The sequence below is a fragment of the Rhipicephalus microplus genome, chromosome 3 (assembly GCF_043290135.1).
Source record: "Rhipicephalus microplus isolate Deutch F79 chromosome 3, USDA_Rmic, whole genome shotgun sequence".
Classification (NCBI taxonomy): domain Eukaryota; kingdom Metazoa; phylum Arthropoda; class Arachnida; order Ixodida; family Ixodidae; genus Rhipicephalus; species Rhipicephalus microplus.
In genome coordinates, this window is record NC_134702.1 from 266,965,222 (window position 1) to 266,986,424 (window position 21,203).

General features: G+C 47.5%; 1 protein-coding gene across 3 annotated transcripts in view; it reads left to right on the forward strand.

Moving 5' to 3' along the window:
- The window catches only part of LOC119168205 (branched-chain alpha-ketoacid dehydrogenase kinase), a 225,222-nt gene extending 213,850 nt beyond the window's left edge, over window positions 1-11,372 (forward strand). For all 3 annotated transcript variants that reach the window (XM_037419620.2, XM_075890993.1, XM_037419612.2), the window contains one exon: window positions 8,438-11,372. In XM_037419620.2, coding sequence (XP_037275517.1) covers window positions 8,438-8,582 — 145 coding nt within the window. In that variant the 3' untranslated portion in view covers window positions 8,583-11,372. The remainder of the gene's footprint in view (window positions 1-8,437) is intronic.
- The last annotated feature ends 9,831 nt before the right edge of the window (window positions 11,373-21,203 follow it).

The window sequence follows — 21,203 nt, forward strand, 5'->3', positions numbered from 1 at the left end:
CTCAACTTCTGCCACGCCTATCTTGACGACTTGCTAGTCGCTAGCAGCACTTCGGACGAACATGTGAATCATCTGTGCATCATTTTCCAGCGCTTAGTGGAGCATGGCATGTTGTGCACATGGCGAAATGCCAGCTTTGTGTGTGATAACTTTCTTTTCTTGGATACGTCATCTCCGCCTCAGGAGTTCTTCCTAAACCCAACAAGGTTGAAGCCGTGCAAAGCTTTCCGCAGCCGACCGCCGAGCGCCACCTTCGGAAATTCTTGGGTTTAGTAAACTTCTACCGCTGTTTCATTCCCTGCTGTGGCCAGATCCTTCAACCTCTTCACGACCTGCTGGCCACTTAATGGAATGGCTCTGACACCCTGTCCTGGTATCAAGAAGCAAAAGAAGCCTTCTGTGAGTTCAAGGACGCCTTGGTAAATGCCACGCTGCTTGAATGCCCCAGGTTCGGTGTCCCGCAAAGCATAATGGTGGGTGTCTAAGATATAGCCGTTGGGGCTGTATTACAGCAGCCCGTTGGGGGAATCTGGTGCCCAATTTTCTTCTTTTCGAGAAAGGTAATGCCTACTGAGTGCCACTACAGCACCTTTGGGAGAGAACTGCTGGCTGTGTGGGCTTCTATACGACATTTTGGCCATTTCCTGAAAGGTGTGGAGTTTTTGATCCTAACCGACCACACGCTTACTTATTGCACTCGCTAAGCTCCAACAGTGGAATGCACACAGCACACGAACAGTGCCAAATGTCCTATATAAGAGAGTTCTTGACTGATAATGACCACGTCAAAGGCGGCGACAACGAGGTAACGGACGCCCTCTCACGAAGTTCTGTGAACATCGTCATGCCCACACTATAGGTTGATTTCCCTGCTGTCGCAGCCACTTAATGTGAATATGACAAACAAACACCTGTTAACCGCAGCCATTGCCCTGAATCTTGAATGGATCCCAGTTCCCGGATCTGAGGACTGTGTTTGCTGCGACACAAGCGTCAGTAGAACTCACCTGCTTTTACCTGCGAGCCTCCGTCACCAGGTGTTAGAGTCCTTGCGCATACTGTCTCATCTAGGGATTAAAGCCACCCATAGACTGGTGACGGCGAGATTTGTCAGGCCGGGCATAAATTGAGACGCCCGGCACTGGGCACGTGGATGTGCAGTTTGCCAGAGATCTAAGATACAACGTCATACCTCGACAGCACTGGGAACACTCTCCAGGCCGGGTTCTCGCTTTGATGATGTCCACCTGGACATCGTCGGCCCACTGCCACCCTGCCACAGAAAGGCTTACATGCTGACCTGTGTCGACAGGTTCACCTTCTGGGCGGAGGCCATCACTATTGCAGACGTCACTGCCGAGACGATTGGGAGGGCTTTCTTGTACCACTGGGTAGCCCGTTTCAGGGTGCCCAACACGATAACAACGGACCACGGCCGACAATTCGAATCTGCCTTTCTCACCTTCATAAGTCAGCTCATGGGCACCTCACACATACACACTACAGCATACCACCTCACGAGCAACGGCATAGTGAAGCGCTTTCACAGCCAGCGGAAGGCTTCACTCACGGCAATCGAGGAACACAACTGGGTGGAGGCCCTCCCACTAGTTTTTTTGGGTATAATGTCCACCTCGATAGAGGACATGGGCTGCATAGCCGCTGAGCTAGTCTATGGTACGACACTCAGGTTGTTGGAAGAGCTCTTTGTGCATCGCTCAGAGGAGGTCTCCATAGCTTGCAGTGACTATGCACTTCACCTACGCAACGTCATGAGCGAACTGCGCGTGTTCTCTCCACAGCCCCCAGGGTTGCGTGCCCATTTGTGCTCCAAGAGCTCACATTGTGCCCATATGTATTTGTATGACACGATGCAGTCCGGCAACCTCTTCAGCCACCATATGATGGGCCGTTTCAAGTCCTCCGCCATGGCAATAAACAATTCACAATCAAGGGAAGCGGCTGTGAGGAGGTTGTGTGGTTGAACCACATCAAGCCAGCATACATGGACCGTGATGATGCCGTTTTGCCTCCGCTAAGGGAATCATCGCCAGGACTCCTAGCTCCAATGCCAGCCCAAGTTCACTAGGTTCCTTCCAGGCTGACGCACAGCAGGTGGCTATCAAGAGCACCCACTCGTTTGGACCTGCAACTTCGTTCGGCAACTTACTAAGGGCAAAGTGCTGTGGCAACTGCCAAGCCAAGCCACCAAGAAGCGCCACACTCCGCTGCTCTCCGGAACCTTCAGAGAAACCTAACGAAACCAGTTGATGTTTGGGATCCACCCTGCGCAGTCATGTCTGCTTCTTCTGCACATACACGTGTCCCAGCACCTTCATACTAAAAGCTTGGGTGCGTGTCCTAGTTTACCGTAGGAAAGATGTAGTGTATGGCAGTACCCCTGGATAATGGTGCTATATTGGTATAGTGCAGTACAGTATTGCCAGATGATAGAAACGCAGAATGTACTGCTTCCCATAATAGGAGCTGCCAATAAACCAGGCGTTACTTGTCCGCCGAGTGACTCGGCTGGCGTGTCACTCACTCGCCCAATGCATTTGGTATTTGCCTGTGCACTCAGGCACTGCCCCCGCAAGAGTAAGCCAAGATGACTTCCCTACTTCCTTACATCTCCACGCTGCAGTCAATACAACAAGTTATGATCTCATCATAGTCACCATTTTTCTTTTGCCACGTTTGCACCAGCAGACTATTACTCAGCAACAGCTCACGTGTTCGTGGCTGCAGCTCATGTGCTGAAAGTCTTGTGTTTGGCAACGCTGCTGTCCTGTTTTTTCTTCTTCTTCGAGAGAGAGAAAAGACTTTATTGGACACAATGGGCCGGCAATTTGGTCTCGGTGGCTTTAGGTGGCGGCTCGTAGTCCCTGGACGCGGGCGGCATCCTCAGTCTGCTGGACGGCCCAGAGTTGGTCGTTCAGCTCTGGGCTTTGGAGGGCCGCCTCCCAGCGGCGGCGTCGCCGATGAAGAAGGTCCGCCACGGCCCCCGCAGCCGGAGTGGCGGCAAGAATGAGTGAGCTCGAGGCTTCCTGTGATTTGGTATTGACGGCCGCTATAGGCACATCGCGATTGGTGGTGTTTTCCCGACTGTCGTCGCCGGCACATTCCCAGAGCATGTGGCTTAGTGTTGCTCTGTGCCCGCATGCTTTACATATATCGGTGGGGTATATATTCAGGTAGAGGTGGTGTAGAACGACCGGGCTAGGGTAGGAATGGGTTTGGAGTAAGCGAAAGCTTACGGCATCTCGCCTGTTTAATTTCTCGTGCGGTGGCGGGAACCTACGCCTTTCGAGCCTGTAGTGTTGGGTGATGTCACGGAACGCGTTAAGACGATCACCCCATGACCATTCTGAATCTTGTTGCTGCGTGCCTATCAAAGTGCCGTATATACTGTGATACAGTCCGGGTATTTCCATTAATTTCTCTGGTAGCCCCAATAGCACTAAATTAAAAAGTAATGGTGATATTACGGAGCCTTGTGGCTTGCCCGTCGAGTCCATCTCAAGATCTTGTGACTCTTGGTCGACCATCACGACACTTGCGCGCCTGCTTGCAAGAAAATCACGTATGTAATTGTACATTTTTCGAGCTAGACCTAATGCCTCAACTTGTTTCAGTATCGATTGATGTTTGACGGTATCAAATGCCTTTTTATTATCCAGGCCAAGAATCGCCTTGGTGGAGCTCATAGTGTCGTCAACAATGTGGTGCTTTAGCTGAAATAGGGCATCCTGTGCGGAGAGATTGCGGCGGAATCCCAGCATGGTGTGCGGGAATGCGTCACGGTCTCCGAGAAAGTCGGTTACCCTAATGAGAACTGCGTGCTCCATGACTTTTCCTACACAGGACGTAAGGTAAATTGGCCTCAGATTATCGAGCGCCATTCGCTTGCCTGGTTTAGGTATCATGACAACTCGAGCTCTTTTTCCACGCTTCGGGAAGGGAGCCGTCTCTCCAGCACTCGTTGATGTAAGTTATCAATTGGGAGATTGACTCATCATCCAAGTTTCGGAGAGCCTTGTTGGTAACCCTGTCTGGTCCTGGAGCCGACCGGAAGTTAAGTTTGAAAAGGACTGCCCGAATTTCTGCCTCGCTAAAGTCCGCGTCTAATTTATCATTAGCAACTCCATCGTAATCAGGGTGTTGGGCGCTGTTTTCCGTCTTAAAGTAACGGTCTCGTATTGCGGCGAGGATATTCGCACCTTCATAATCTTTAACAAGTCTGCGAGTTTTATGGCCTTGGGGGACCCGATTCTCCTCCGGATCCAACAGATGCCGAAAGAGACGCCAAGCACCCGCCCCACGCATCTGCTTCTCCAAGCCATTACACGTCTTCCCACTGTGCCATACATACTTTGAACGCGTGTTCCTCGATCTGTCTGTCTAACTGTGCCATGCGTTTTCGCAATGCCCGGTTGTGTCTATGGCGTTTCCACCTTTTAAGTAGGGCTTGCTTTTCTTCCCACATATGTTGCAGCCGGCTGTCGATTACTTCAAGCTTCGCCGGGCGGAATGTCATACGTTGCCGCATCTACGTCCCTATTGAGCGTCGCAGTCCATTCGTTTATATTCGTGATCGGCTCGTCGCTGCGCCCTCCTTCTTCTCGTTTCTTCCAGAATGTGTCCCACTTTACTAGTTTAAGTTTACGGCCGTTGCCTGTTGAGCATGCTCCACGATCACTCGGGCCCGTGTCAATTATAATCTCTATAAGCGAGTGGTCACTCCCTAAGTCCTCTTGGATGTTTTGCCAAGATGCTGCGGTTACATTCGATACGAACGCAAGGTCTAGCAGCGTGTCTGCACTCACGCTATTGCCCCTGCGAGTTGGATTGGCGGGGTTCGCGACAAGTTCAAGGCGTAGGTCTTGCGAGTCTTCCCAAAGGTGTTTGCCTTTAGGCGTTTCACGCATGTATCCCCAGGCCCTATGCGGCGCATTAAAATCACCTGCGACTAGCGGAGGTTCCCCGTTGGCGGCCGTGCTAGCCATCCGGAGCAGTTCCCCAAACCAGTGCTGCAACGTGGGTTTACTGTATACGTTAAGGACAAACAGTCCTCGCCCCCGCCTAGGAATCAATTCTACGAAAACGTGTGGTATATTTGCACACTCAAGTTCATGCTGCGCCACTGTGACGTTACGTCTAACAAGCACGGCGACGACCGGTGCCGGAGGCGGCGAGCGCGACTGTGGTGACGGCGGGTGCACCGACGACGTGAGCGGAACGCCCTGCCGGCGGCGTCGCGCGGCCACCCCCGGGGACTCGCCATGTGCCAAGCGGGATGTCACCCGTTGTTTTCTCTGTCTGCTGTCAGTCGCTGCCGCGTTTATGGCTTTGTACCCAGCAAGTTTTGCCGGATAATTTGTCTCCTGTAAAATGATAACATCAGGTTTGGTTGCGCGGCCGCGAATATATTGCTCTAGATTGCCTGGGTTCCTCCTATAACCCCAGCAGTTCCACTGCCAGATCTTATACTGTTGTTGGCTAGTGTTAGTGCGATTATGTGCGTGTCCAGCCATGGTGACAGTCACATTTAATTTAACCCATCGCCATCAAGGCGACTAGGGTTCGGCTAAATTGGTGTCTCTGCGTCTGTCAGCGTGTTTTGCTGTTGTTGATGCGGTTGCTGTCTAGCGTACGGCTTGTTTATCGTTCTAATCGGTCTGCCCCCAGCTAGCGGCAGTCGGGCTTCTATGATTTCTATGTATGCCACATGCGCGGTGAGCATTTGAGCCATTTGCTCAGACAGTTTAGTTATCGCACTGTTTAACATGTCATTCATCTGTGCCACATGGTTTGCAAAACGCTCATCAAGGCTGTTTTCTATAATGTCGATGCGTTTTTGTAGTTGCTCATATCGTTCACTTTGCCGGGGGGGTTCGGGTCTCGCAGGATCTAGTGCAATTCTTTTCGCGGTACACGGGTGGTCGTCTCGGTCGTCTGCCTCTTCCCCCGAACTGCTCTTATCGTTCGTGTCCATCTCCGCCATCTCGGGTCGCGTGGAAGTTAAGGACCTAAGCGACGAAAGTGGCAGCGGCGTCACCTGTTGCTGCGAAGGTTGCGATTGTGGAGCCTCGCCTTTTAACATGGAATTTTCCGCTTTGAGGATAGCGTTTTTGCGTTTAAGCTCAGAAATTATCGATTGTAACGGTCCTAGGGGTTGTTCTAGCGCTGGCTCTATTGCTTGCTTAAGCTCGCTCCCACCACCGCCACCGACGGCGGGACCAAGAGAACGATCCGCGGAAGCGACGCCACTGGCGGGAAAAGAGGCGACACCCGCCCATCTCACCTGTTGCCCAGTGTTCATGTGCCCTTGTTGCGGCTGCCGCCGCATCCGGTGCTGCAGACTTCGTGTGCCTTGGTTAAAGGCTGCGGTGCCTGGATCGGCACCACCACGTGTCTTCAACGTGCTTCTCGGCGTCAGTGTGCGGCTGCGAGAACGGGACCGGCTGTCACGTCTCGGCTTGTCGAACGTGTTGTTGGGCTGGCGTTGCATGAATTATTGTCAAACGATGGATAATGATCGTAGTGGTATGTGCTGCAGTTGTATGTGCTGCCGTACACCTCGGCCGCTTCCTCTTCGTCTCGTCGTCTTCGCTCTAGTTGGCGACGCTTGACAATGTACGGAGTCTTGTATCTCGCTTTGCAGCTGCGCTCTTCTGTGAGGTGGCCTTTGCCGCACAGTTGACACCGTGGCTCACATCGATGGTCAGACGGCGGGTTGTTGCTGCCACAGCCCTGGCATATCTTGTCCTGCGGGTTGGGGCACACGTCAGAGCGATGTTTCAGCCTGCCACACTCGTAGCACACGTCGATGTGCTTCTGTACAGGGAGCATCTGACAAGCATAGGTCCATAGTAAACGTGTCTGGGTACGTGGAAGCCGTCGAACAATATGATTATGTTGTCCGTGGTGCCCATGCGCTTAATGTGCAGCACTCCGGGGTTGTGCTGCGTCACTAAGTTATTAACAATGTCCACCGGGCTCTCATCCTTGGAAATGTTCCTAATCAGGCCTTTTGAAGTGTTTTCTGGGGCGGCTTGATAAGCATTAGCAGTGAACTCTTTGCCACCGATGCAAAGCTTGCTGATGGCTTCGTAGCGTGTGGCTCTATCTGCTGACGGTGTGCTGAGTACAACGACGTTTTGCATCACATTGAGGCAGATGCTATCTTCTCTAACTGCTTCTCTGCCAATACCCACCATGTTACGTAGGCAGCAAGAAGGGCGACCCATTCCATATTCGGCCCCGTTGAAGCCATCTCTAGGGCGTACGATGATCTTGAAATCATCGGGTGGTAGTTCTGGCATTTGACTCGCCTTAGCGAGGTGCCGCAATTGACGGGCACACCTTTTCTTGTAATATGCAGCCGTGGCCGCAGCTGGGGCTATTTCTGTAGTCGATGCGGCAGCCGTCGCTTGCTGCATTTTCGGCTGCTGCTTTTGTGCCGACTTGGACGCGCCATCGGCCTGTTTTGTTTTCCGGACGCTGCACCATCCTGCTCCCTTGCCGAAATCTTCCGGCTGAATCTCTTCTCCATCTACCACGACAACATCCATTTATCTCTTGGAAAGGCCTGGTGCGTTTTCGTCGGAAATCTGGAGCTCCGAGGAGGTCCGGCGACACTTCAGGCTGGCTAGTCCTACCGCCGCAGCGGCCGGGCTATGGCACAGTACGTAGAGACGCTGGACTTGGCGTTCGTGCCAGGGTAGGGGAGGAAAAAGCTCCGATAAGCGGCCAAAAAGTGGGCCCACCTGGCAAACTTGGTGATAGAGGAGTCCTTGAAACTTCCGCTGATCGATGGCGAGAATGGTTTCCACGAGGAGTCAGACAAACGACCAAAAACATAGGAAAGTTACGGAGCCGACGCGAAACACATCTGCATTCCGTGGCCCCCTAGCGGTGTCTCCTTTTTTCTGCGAACGGACTTTTTTATGCGTACTGTGCCAAAATGTGTCTCAGTTCTGTGTGTTGCTGTAGTCAAGCGTTGCACACACTAGGTGGTGATAGCTTCACCTGACAGCTCGTCCTTTTTAGAGCTCTCTCAAACGAAAACTGAGGCTGGTCGGTAATGAGGAGCCTAGAAATAATTGTTTGTAACACCCTGCAGCAAACGATGGGCCGTGTTAACCCTGCAACACATTGCAGCTGAAAAACACTAAGCCTAAATTTTTCTCCTGGTGACTCTTTAATATTGGCACGATGTGCTTTCTTTAGGCATAGAGTAAAATGTAGGGTAATAAGTGAAGCTGTATAGGTTAAAGTACTGTGATTTTGCCAGTGATGTCGGGTATTTTTCTAAAATTGGCTGGCAACACTGATGTGGGCCTGTCATACAAATATATACGCACTCTTTCAGTGTCTTGAGATGATGTTGCGTCTTCTTTGAATGAGCGTTACTCACTGTCATCGTATTATCTAGGTTTGGCTTTGGCCTTCCCACATCTCGAGCGTATGCTGAGTACCTTGGTGGGACCCTTACGTTTGAGACTCTCCAGGGCATTGGCACCGACGTTTACCTGCGCCTGCGGCACATCGATGGCAAATGTGAGAGCTTCCGCATCTGAGCCATCTCCTCTGCCAGTCACCACTGCTGTTCTCTCATGGGCTGCCTCAAGTTCTGCACTGACTTGTAGTGCTTCTGTTCATGCTACTTGCTTGCTGCAGGGGAAAAAAAGAGCAGTGGACTGTTCTCAATGCCTGAAAACTTACTCAACTAGATGTCTTGCTGAATGAGGTTTATTTGTTTCATCTGGTTTTCTGAGAATTGTGTGCTAATTATATAGGGCCTTGTCACAGTTTTTTCGTTGAAAAGATTTATTGCACTCAGTCGGCCACAGCTTTCTTTTTCTTCTTATCCAAGAGGGCCAGGTATCGCGCAAGTGTGTTATTTCAAAATTATTACTGAAATGAGGATTTAAAGTTCAAGCGGTGTTATTTTATTCATTATGCCCGCTTCTTGTAAGCATGGACAGTAATAAAAGTGCATTTGGATGAAAGGTGCCGATGCAGTATCATTGCTTTTAAATCAGCAAAATTTCGCTCTTACAGTAGTGTTTTGTGATGTCTTCTTGTTTGTATTGTTAGACTTGACTTGCAATGCGGTGCATGCCTAATTTGTATAGATATTTTGGGCTCATTAGTGCTTACAGGGACACTAAAATGAAGTGGAGAAATGGTTTACATTGACAAATTGTACTTTGAAAGCTCAAGTGACAATAATTGCTGTGTTATAGGTTTATTAATGGAGGAGAAAATTGAGGTCAAAGTATAATTTACAGACTTCATGCAAAAGTCTCTGCCCGTGGTGTCAGGGATTTCGAAGTGTTTTTTTATATTTCTGTGACATTGGCTGAACAAAATTTTCTGAAACGTGGTCTATGGTTCTCTGAGAGGACAGTGTACAGTAGGCTCATAAAAGAGAGCCTATAGGAACCTGGAAAAATTGTTCTGTTTAAAAGAGGAGTTCTGTTCACTAAGAGATAAATAAAGGTGTAGAATCCAAGTATAAAACCAATTGTGCTGGAGGCAGCTGTTCCATTTAAGCAGCAGCTGCGGTACCAGGTGTCCTCTCATGGTAACAACGGTCATTTGATCTTGTCGAAAGGTAGTTCACTAATTACAAATCGTTATTCTGCATAGTGTCCTTCGAAACGCCTCTGTGCCTTTTATGTTGGTTCAGTGTTTTGTAGTGATGCATTATGCACTGCAATGCCTTAGCGTTTTTTGTAGTGGCAATAAACTTGGGTGGCCAACAGGTTCAGCCAGCTGTGAGTGGTGGATCCGGCATAGAACAAAGCATGCTTGCCCATTTCAGGATTTGGAAGATTCCTAGACTAGGGTTAAAAAAAGCAAGCTTGCACATCTTTTTATGTGTTTTTCAAGGCCCCAGTAACGTCACAGCGAGCTCTCAATGATAGCCAAGGAAGCTTTTATAAATTTGTAACTTTATTACACAGGCAGGCATGTATAATGGAGGAGAGGAATGTGCTGTGTCTCGTGACAGCTCGTGGTGCCTTCTCAATTTGGATGCGACGCTGTTGTACAGCAGTGTAGCTGGACTAAATATTACTCTGCAGCAAAACTAACATGAGCTTTTCTGTGTATGGCTGTTCAGTTGTGCAAGCGCACTGTTTTATGATCTTCAGTGACTGAAAGAGCAGCACTGTGATGCAGAGAGACATTGTTTCTCTGTTTTTGAGGTGCTCATCAGATCACAAAAGCCACCGGTGAACATGTTCGATGCCTCCCACCAGTCAATGGAGAGGGTCATCTGGCACACCTGGAAAGCTGTTGGCATTTGTCTGGGACTGAAAGCTTTCAAACCCCTGTCATTTAAAGTTGTTCTCACATTCTTTTTAAATTCAGCTGCCCTTTGTTGGAGACTTCGTTAGAAATGTTTGTTAGAGACTTCAGCACATAATGATGGAATGAAGTTGCAAAAAAATTTTTTGTAGGCATGTGCTTTGTGTTCATGCATCTGCCCACACACTTCTTGGCACTTAATTCACTTATATGGCAAAGAGACACAGAAGAAATTGTCGCTCGTGAGCGCAGTTTTTGAGCATTTGTACTTGATGCAAGCTGCACATTGTCTCTCTTCTCTGTGTCCATGCATTTGTGTGCAGACGCCATGTTTTAATGGCGTACTGATGAATGCTGAGGAGGCCATGCTTGGTTGTAAGCACGGTGCTCTGTCTTCCTCTGCTCAGCTGCGAGTGTCACACGTGATGGCCACGTAGGTATAGACTGTGTCTCGGATGTAGTGCGGGTGAGTGCCAGAGCTAGGAGGGTGCCCCCTAAAGGTTTTGGATGTTTATAGCCCCAAGGTTTGATCCCCCCTTTAAGCACTTATGCCCTGTCACTACATGCTTTCTTGGAAACATTTCGGTGCGCCCACAGTGGACGCAAAAATGGAAGGTGAGAAGACGACTCGCCCAACTTTCCATACTACTACTAGATGCACTATTTAGGGTCACCAAAATCTGTCTAGGTACGGCATCAGTGTCTTGTGCCTTGCCCTAAATGTCATGCACGAAGGGCTTATTCACCAGTGAATTATGCAACATGGTGGTCAGTCAACCTGTGTTGAAATGCACAAGTCGGGCCTTTTGTGTAGTCGACTGGGTTGAGCAGTTGCTTTCACATTTCTTTTGGCCCCTCCGCTGCTCAAGAGGAAGTTACCACGCATAGCATATTTTTTGACTTGGGTTGTAATTTTCAGTGTAAAGAAAATTTTGCTAGGGTCATTGCTAGGGTCATTTAATGTTGTGTAAATGCTTGTATGCTGTGGAATCATGTGGGTGTGAAGTGTGTAGCTTAGGTGGTGCAATAAATTGTCCAATTGTTGCTTTCAATTAATTGTTTTTGGATCACTGTTGGTGCTCACATTTGTACCATGCAAACAAAGTACCGGTACAATACTTTTCACTTTGTTTTATTACAGATTGCAGTAGATATAAAATAACTTTTTTTTAATGATAAAATCGGGGACTATCCATGACATGTGTGACGTGGTAAAATTGCTGGCAAGACACAGTGCAACTTTGAACACGAATAGGGATGGGCAGATAGTGGATTTGATGTTTGAAGCGAATAATAATTTGGTTAAATAATTTCAAATCGAATAGTTCCAATAGTCTACTTTGTATATTATAAAGAAAAATGGGCATTTTTATCCTGGCCCAACTAATTTACATAATTTTTTAAACAATTAGAACTCGTGTAGGCACAGCATCTTGTAAAATTGAAAATTAACAGTTGAATCTTATTCACAAATCTCACATTTCTTTTCCCACAAGTTTTCATGCAAAAACACCAGCTGTTCCACATGGTCTGGGAGCAGCAGTTCCCGCCGGCTGCTGACAATGTTCTCTGCTGTTTAAAACAGCCTCTCGCTCCTTGCCTGTGTGGCAGGAATCAAGAGGTACTTTTGTGCCACCTTGGCCAGTGCTGGGTACAGTCTGCTACCATGGGTGTTAGTTCCACCACTTTTCTGACTGGCGAAGCACAGGGGAAGTATTCTGTCACTTGAAAAGGGACACTTTCGTGCATGTTGTCTTGTAGTACATTGGAGGTTAATCAAGAAAATACACTCCAAAGAGTGTTAGGTGGAGGCTTCTCCATGGCTGGGCCAACAGGTTCCCAGGCACAGTCATTTTGGGCTGGCATTAGCTCATTTGCTGCAGCTGCAAGTGTGGCTTTTAACCACTTTTTATTACTGTCTTCAGTGTAGCAAATGTCTTTGTAGCGAGGGTCAACTAGCATCGCATTTGCCCGAACATTTGCCATTTTCAAGTCGGGAAAACTAGTGGCAAGACTGCATAGAAGGCTCCTCGCAAACGATGCTGTTTCCTCGCCTTCAGACACATGCTTATGTAGCACCTCTTGTTTGCAATACATGAGGGGTATCACTTGGGAAAGTGTCGGATAGTGGTCCGCACACAGTTCTGTCGTGGCTTGATCCAGAGGCAGCAACATTTTTACGGCCGCAGCCATTAATTTTCATTCTCTGAAGCTTAAGTTGTCCACATCAGAATCGCAAAGTTCAACTGAAATCGGGGCACGAAGTTCCACGAGTCTCTCCATCATTGCGTACTCACTGTTCCAGCGTGTGGGAACGTCTTGAATTACTTCATGCTGGGCCATGTGCATATCCCTTTGAATGTTCATAAGCCGTGCACGCGCGCTTCTTTTGTAGCAACCTGCAATCGATCAGCACTTCGCACAAAGTTGGGAAAAACTTGCCAGTTCTTTACTAACGTCATTTATGCACAGCTGCAGGATATGAGCAAAGCGGAGAAGTCCTGACCAGTTGGGTTTGGCAACGGCTGAAACGAAGTTCCTGCCATTGTCGGTAATGACAAAAGTCGGAATGTTGCCGGGCAGATCCCACTCTTCGATCACGTATCGGAGCAACTGAACTATGTTTTCTGCAGTATGCTCCTGCGGCATTGGTTCGCAGGCGAGGGCGTATGCGGGCTGCATAAAGTCAGAATCCATCATGTGGGCTGTAACACACGTAGCTGTCGCCAGCCCTCGATGTCCACCCATCCGTTAATGTGAAGCACTCAGCACCACCGTCCTCGAATACAGCCCTAACGTGCTTCTTCAGTTCATCTCTTTTGGCTGCATACACATTTGGAATGACTGTTCATGAAGAGGTCTTCCACGAAAGAACGACGTATTCCGGAATCGCACAGTGCATCATCTCAATGAAGCTTTGTTCCTCAACTACGCTGTACGGCTGCAGGCCTTGGGCAATGAATGATGCGGTTTTCTTCCGTCTTCTCTTGTGGTTTCGCCGATGACGGCTGAAGTGTCGGCTTAAACAAACTGGTCACAGTCGGGTGAGATGACAGCCCCTAGGGTTCACTTTTCTTTAAGGAAAAGGCACTTTAAGGAAAAATTTCTATATCCGATTCGTGCACGCGCACTTACTAAACACGGGCGCATTCGACGCCATCTTCAACTGTAGAGGCAGCGGTTACCAAGGACAAGTCAACACGTGTAAACGCTGTTGAAGCTCGAGGAACACAGATGAATTTGCGGGTGTATGGCAGCCAAAGAAGGGCCCTGACATCATACTCGTGAATTCGTCACATGATGATGATGATGATGTCTGTGGACCAGGGCGAATCTATGGCAAGAACACCCGATTGTATGCCCAATCGCAATAAAGAGGATTTAGATCGCAAACACCCGCACCGCCTCCAAGCGAAGGAGCAGATAAACACTTCACCCTTTCCACTGCGCAGTTAGTGAGCGGATGCGCCCTTAGAGAATCGCGAAACTCTTGCAGTCTTTTATTTTATTTTATTATTATTATTTTATGCCATGAAAGCGATTCTGCAAACACCGGCGGCGGCACATTTTATTCACGTATGCTGCTTCTTCTGCGTGCTCAGTGCTATGCTTAGCTGTATCGCATGCACTGTCAAAAGTACCTGGTGTCACTTTTCACGTAGGTCGCTTTATTGAGAATCACTAACGTCACAAGGTTCTGTTTGGCGTTGCATAAGTCGTTGCCAGACTTTGGGGGACAGTGTTGCCGGACTGTCGCTGAATCTGGCAGCTATGTTTTTTCATACAGCTTAAGCTTCCTTGTAATGTTTTGCCATTGGCTCTTGCTGTTTTTCAAGTGTACGGGGAGTGTCCGTGTCACTACAGTGCCAGTTACCTACATGCCATTTCAGGGTTTTCAGTATTTTTCTAGTGTTCGGGCTGTTTCTGTGGCACTTGGCCGCTAGCAACCTATGTGCCATTTCGGGGTTGTCAGTATTTTGCCAGTGTCTGTGGTAAGCACGAGTCACCTGGGTCTCTGCACAGCTATGGACAAGTACGCACTGTTATAGAGGTATTCATACTTTGGCGGCAACGATGCATGCTGCCCACGCTGTGTGCGGAGCGACGCCGTTCAGTTCCCCCAGTAAATCCGTCATTGCATGTGGGTTCCCTACTACGAGTCCGAATTCTCAAATTTCCTGCTTCCGAGACACGAGTCTGATCTGTTAATATTAGAGTGGAACGTATAGCGAAAACAGGGGGCTCACACTTCTGCAACACATACGTGCTGCTAAGTAAAACTACCATGTCAACAGACTGCACAGACACAATGAATGACTCGGGAATCATACGGGAAAGCTGGAACTGCCTAGGCAAATACCCCTGAGTCTGGCAACCGACTTATGCAACGCCAAACAGAACCTTGCCCACTAACGCAGCATGGCATTTGCATGCGAAGCTCTCGGCTCTACGTTCTGGTGGTTTTTACTCATTGTATCTACTGGGAACACACGAATTTATGATTTTGGCGTCATTAGCATCATATCGCGTTTTCAGAGGTTGTGCCAATAATACGGAAGAAAAGTAAAGTTTCGTTGCTCTTATCGGACTACGTGTCTACGTATTGTGTGGTGTGCGCTCGCTGCATGCTCATTTTTTGTGCGCACTGGATTTACAAACCCTACGTGTACGATTGCATATACAATGCAGTGGTGTCTTCTTTTCGACGTGAAGTTACGTGACTTTTGCGATCTATTCGAAAGCGCTGAGTAATTCGGAAATATGGAATACCTGAATTCGGATCAAAGAAAATAACGAATAGGGTAGAATTCGATCGAATATTTGCACCAACAAATATTCGGTCATTTTTAAACACAATGCAGGCTGTTTTCTTTTACTAAAACTAGGGCTGGTGGAGAAGCAGGGCTGGTTCTAGAAACCTACATTGGTGACACCGAATTTCGAGGTTATGAAAAGGCTTCTGTAGGCTTACTCTGTATGCAATGACACTCGATCAGCACATAGTGTTGGAGACTGAGAACGTTTAGGATATATTTTAATTTCCTTCCAAAGTGTAACTAAATGCTAGGTTTCGCGATCGAGACTCGTCGCTAGCAATACTGATATCGATGTCACTGTGTAGGAAGCTTATCAAAAAATTTAATGATGTCAAACCATATTGTAGTGACATGCAAGAAGCGGTGATCCACAGCTCTTCTGTGCTGGGCAAGTCAAGAGAGCATCGCTTGCGAACCTACAATAGTTTTTTTCTCAACGTGTTGCCAAAGCCAAAGCAGCCAAGCGTTCTTTATATTGAAAAGGGCTCGGCATCATTAGGCTAAGATGTGAAGGCAACCTTGAAGAAGATTTGTTCATCAGCACACTTCTTTCCTTTAGCATACCATTTACATTACACCGGATAGTTAGGGCCACCTGTATGGGCTAAGGTAAACCAGGGAAGCAAGCACAAAATTGTCGCAGAAATCTTCTCTGCTGGTGTGAATTCGCAGCCACGTTGGTCCAGATGCATGGCCTTTCAAGCATTTTGTTGCTGCGGTCACTGAACAGAAGCAAAGCAACGCACCAATAATTGTTGTACTGAGCATCACAAGGTGTCGATACTGAGTGAGAAGCAGCGCTAAGAAGGCAGGACAAGAAAGGACATGGCATTATTAGGGTGCTTACTAACAATCAAATGCATTCATTCCTTCATAATTCTCAGATGTTTCCTTTTTGCGCTGAGCTTCAAAAGAACCTTCTTCTTCTGCCCACTCGAAGATTGTAAAATTTGTAAAATGCAGTGTTGCAAAAGAGTGCATCAAAACGGTGCTAGACAGGTCTTGTGACCATCAAGTTGAAGAAGGTCTTCTTTCACTAGTAGCTCGCTCAATGCTTGCAGGTTTTCCAGCAATGCTTTTGACTAGCATTGCTGAAAGCCTAGTAGCAGGCTTTAAAAACAAGCACTCAGCTGCTGTACGATCCGAAACAAACTCGTCCCTTATGTGCACAAGGTGGTACACCATCTCAAGAAGGTTGTCGGCAGGGCAGGCATTAAAGTGATGCCTTTCGGCCTAAGTAAGCTCTGTAGCCTCTGCCAGAGAGTCAGTCAAGAGATGGATAGCAAAAGAGAAAGTACTAAGATGCATAGGCAGAAGTTTGTTGAATGTCATGAAGGTTCTGTACAATATCCCCCTTTCTAGCGGGTGTTTATATATCCATCTAAAAAGGCAGTGCCTGAATGCCTACATGTGTGAGTATTCGAACAAGGTTCTAAAACAGGCTACAGGTATTTATTGTTTTATTGCAACAAATACGGTTGCCACCCATCTTCTAAAGATACTGTTACGGGGAGACAACAGAAGATAGGTGTATTCTTACGGAGTTGTGACGTCAACAAAGATAGCAGAGTGCAGGTACAAGGTGAAACTGTTTATTGGGCCAAACTTGTGGCTGGTAAATGTAAGGTCAGATTACAGCGATAACACACTGGCACTGATAGTAACAAGCAGAGTATAGGTCAACTGACAAGCGGCGAAGCACATCAGCATTTATACATGTGCTCTTGAACATTCCAGCTTTATCACTGGTCATCGTGCAAGCTCCGTAATGCTGTGGTGTTTTTTTTTTCTTCATGGCGGGTGTTGGTTTTGACCATGAGCTGTGTGCAATTGCGAGAACTGCCTCTGCCCATGGGGACATAGTCGCGTTGCGAAAGAGAGTGTTATAGAAAGTGATTCAAGTGCAATTCGATGCTGCTTTCCCCTCGAAACGCTCGATTCACCAGGTGGCAGCAACGCCTGTCCTAATGCTAGAAATGTGCACCGAGGTGGTTTCGACCGGTGGTGGCGTGGGTCTCGTTTTGAGTGGGTGGCGGCGGCGCATGGCGAGTAAGGCTACGAACACACTGGCGGGAAACTTCCCGCCGCGGCATGACGTGCGTCTCGACGCTGCGCGGTGAACAGCGGCACGCTGGCCACATCTGCGGGAGTTTTGTGACAACAGTCTCGAGCGGTCTCAGAGTGCTTGCGAGATTATGCACGCTTTTTTGCCATCTGTCTTGAGCTTTCTGACTTTTTGATGCAATCGTGCGGACAATGGCAGACAATGACGATCTCCTCGCAACGTTACTGTGATAATGTGTCTGCTGTTGCTTTGGCGTCGCCACTCCCGAAATGCGCTGCAAAGATATTGAGTCCATCCGCTTTGGAGGTACTGAGATACCGAAGGGCAGGCACACACACTGCTCCCCCGTCTGCGTGCAACGGATGAAGTCTATTTTCAAGAGTAAGTAATCCCTATCATTCAGTGTTGAGTGCTGTTAGTAATCAGTAGACAGCGGGTTTTCAGGTGCCAAAAATAGGCAGTCAAAACGATGTTTTATGCCTCCAAGGTCGTCAGTATAGACATAATAATTTTGTACGTGAATGCAAATTTTTTCAAGGAATGTACAGGTCGCGCATGACATCGCATGACATTCATGGCCGTGGGCACGAGGGGAAGGGAGCGGGCGTAAAGTCTGCCTCTTTAGTTGACTGTGTTAAAATGGTAGACAGCCAAAAGTCCCTGACGTAGACAGCAGTCCAATGGCTGTTTACTTCCCATCTTTACTTTAGAAAGGCCATAGGCCAAATAGTTCAACAAGGTTCGGGGGGAGGTGCTGCGATGAAACCCCCCCCCCCCCCCCCTAGGTAACTCTGTGCACGCCTATGCTCACATTCACTTTTCAATGGCTACTGTTGATTACCAACCAGAGTATTGTGTATGGTCAAACATAATATACATAAAAAAGAATACTTGAAAACTTGGAAAACTGATTCAGAAGCACTACTTTGTCTTACTGATGCAATGAATTAAGACAACAAATTAATACATTACAGTACAATATATACAATGTAATTAATTCAAGAGACAATGATTTATTAAGAGTTTAATATGTCCTTATGTGAGAGCTGTTAGGTGCAACACTGGCAATTTTTTGTGCACAATGACAGCATTCGAATTGAACAGCGCATTCATCCCAACACTTCCAAATACACTTCAGTTCATTTGATGTTCAAAGAAATATGTTCAGTGAGCATGAGGAATAAAGTCTAGCAATTGTTGTGAAAGCTGAGGAAACAGTAGTAAACTGCCACTGTTTCCCAATTCAGTGTTGTACCTCCCATCACTGAGAATAAGTGCTTACACTGATGAAGTGCCCTTAATGTTAACAGATGCTACTGAAGCGAAGTTGTCTTCAGGGACATTCAATGACTGAACCTACGTTGGGATCCTAAAGTGCTGTGAGGCATAAGAATTTCTGCAGCTTATTTAAGAACAGGTCTTTACTTCTTGTCCAAGGCCCACTGGAACTTGGCACATGCCCTTTCAGGCACTGGTCATTCAGGAACAGTGGCTATTCTATTCTACATATACACTGTATGCAATGTTCAACAATTAGAGTTCCTTCATAATGTCGGAGTTTTCTGATAGTGTTTGTGAAGAACATGCAGATGTTGACGCAAAAGTAGGCAACATCACCTTGTAGGCTATCCACAGAGGGCAGATAGAGCCTTCCTGATAATAGTTCTCTCGACACCTGAAAAGCTGGTAATTCTGACCTTGATATCCGAAGAGTAGCAGTTGTAATGCTCAAGAGCTTCTAGCTATGTTCATAAATGTTCGACGATAGGTGCTGGCAGATTGGTTACATAAGGCAGCTTCTCATCGACTTTTAGCGCACTCTTAAGAAAGACAGAGGACAGAATACACTTGCTTAACTGTGCGCTAAAATATAATATACATTGCAAAATAGATTACCAACATCTCCAAGCCTATGCTCTGTCAGGTGACATTCTCCTTGTAGGAGCTCGCATGAGAGGGTGCCCTGAGAAACATGGTCTTGTCCTTTGTTTTGCCAGAGTCGGCTGAACAAGGGGAGTAGGTTGAACTCCTCTACAGGCCCGCTATTACACATCATGGTTTGGCACTGCACCCGCACGTGACACTTGAGGCGAAGTAGTGTTCGTAAGGTGACAGTTTTTACATAAAAAAATGGTAAATAGGAGTGTGTGCTCAAGTCGATGTTTTGACAAGCAAACTTGTGTTTTCAAGGCTAGAATAGAACAGTTTCATTCTAGCCAGGAAGACAAGTCCACTAGTCACTGTCCACTGTCTAGGAAGACATGTCCACTAGTCAAAATGTTGGCTCCAGCAAACAACCCCTGTTTACGGATTTTTTTCTACCTTTTTCCTTCCTGCGATTTTTATGCATTTAGGCAAAAATGGCCATATTTGGTATTTATAGACACCATAAACATTACATAAAAGCCCTGATTAGTCTTTAATTTATGTTTCTATATGAAAGTAGCATGATAGGAGTGCAAAGAACAAAAAAAAAGGCATCAGCCTGAAATCTGGTTTCCAGTAATGAGCCTCATTTTTCAGTTTCCTTCGAATGCCACCAAGGACTTTGGACACATTGCTCAATCTCATTGGACCACTGATCGAGGGAAGAGTGACGCTGTTTCGGATGCCAATTTCCGCACATGAAAGGCTGGCCGGAGTTAAGGCAATCAAAACAAAAGTAATTACCAAGTAATATGTTTGCAGCTCTGTACATGCATGTAAAAGCACAGTCACACCAAGGCCTACGAATACTAATTTAGTAATATTCACACCTTCTGCTGACACTCCAAGTTAGCACCATAGAATAAATGTTGGGTTATGATTTTAAAATGAAAAAAGAAAAACGTAACCTCAGTAAACAGCTTAGGTGGCAAGCGACACCACCTGCCAAACGCAGATGAAGATATTCTATCATCACCTTTTTCATTTATTCCATGCTCACTTATCCCTTTATGCACATTCTTTGTTTCTTTCATTTTTCTTTATCTCATCTATTGCCCTCTTTCCTTTCCCAGGCACTGAGCAGTGCTCCCTGTCGGGCTGTGGAAATTAGGAGCTTTCTTCTTCTTCTTCTAACAACTACCACCTTTCCTTTTCTTCTCATTCACTCTAACATCAGTGCGCTACACCCACACTTCTATTTCCAATCTCACATTTAAACTATGTTATGCGAGACTATGCCATACTTTATTTTCGCCCATTTTGCTTTCCTTCCTCCTCACTGCTGCAGCACTTCTCCTCAGTAAATTAAGTTTTCAGGAATACTGACAAAGTTTCTCACATGTCGTTAGACACTGTTGCGGATCCACCGCTGCCACCAGTTGTCGTAGATCCCGGTGCTGAGTCGTATCCCACCGCTGCCAACCAATCGTTGCGAATCTCTGGGCGCTGTTCAACAGTTGTTGCGAATCTCAGCACTGTTTACCAGTAGTCGCCTCAGATCCCTGCACTGATCACCAGTTGTTGCAGATTGGGGTCTGCCCGGTCTTTTGTGGTAGCGTGGTGTAACTTCAGATGGAGGAAACGAACGCTCACAAGATGGGGATACGAAAAACAAACAGGTTTATGGCACTATTTACAATTATTTGCAGCATAGAGGTTAGGAGTTCACAAACCACGAGCGTGGTGGTTGAACCGTTACATGGTTCAGAGCGAGGTCCAGCACTCTGCGGCATTGTTTTAAGCCCTGTCGGGCTCCTCCACCTTGAGTGGCACGTCAATCACACACATACAAGACACCGCCCACAGGGCATAATTCAGTAACACATGGTCCGCCGAATGGTTATGGCATTTCTTGACGCAATGCTCTGAGAAGAGGGGAAACGGGGTTTCTTCCCGGAACAATTTGGCGGTGGGTTGCTTCTTCCGCCTTTCCTAGGAAGGGCAGCCAAGAAGTGAACACTTGAATCGCGGAGACACGACCTGTGCGGTTGGTCTGCTTCGCCGTCTCGCTAAACAAGCCGGCGCGGAGGAATCGCTTGTAGGGACATTGGCTCACGGACCGTCTTCTAATCCGT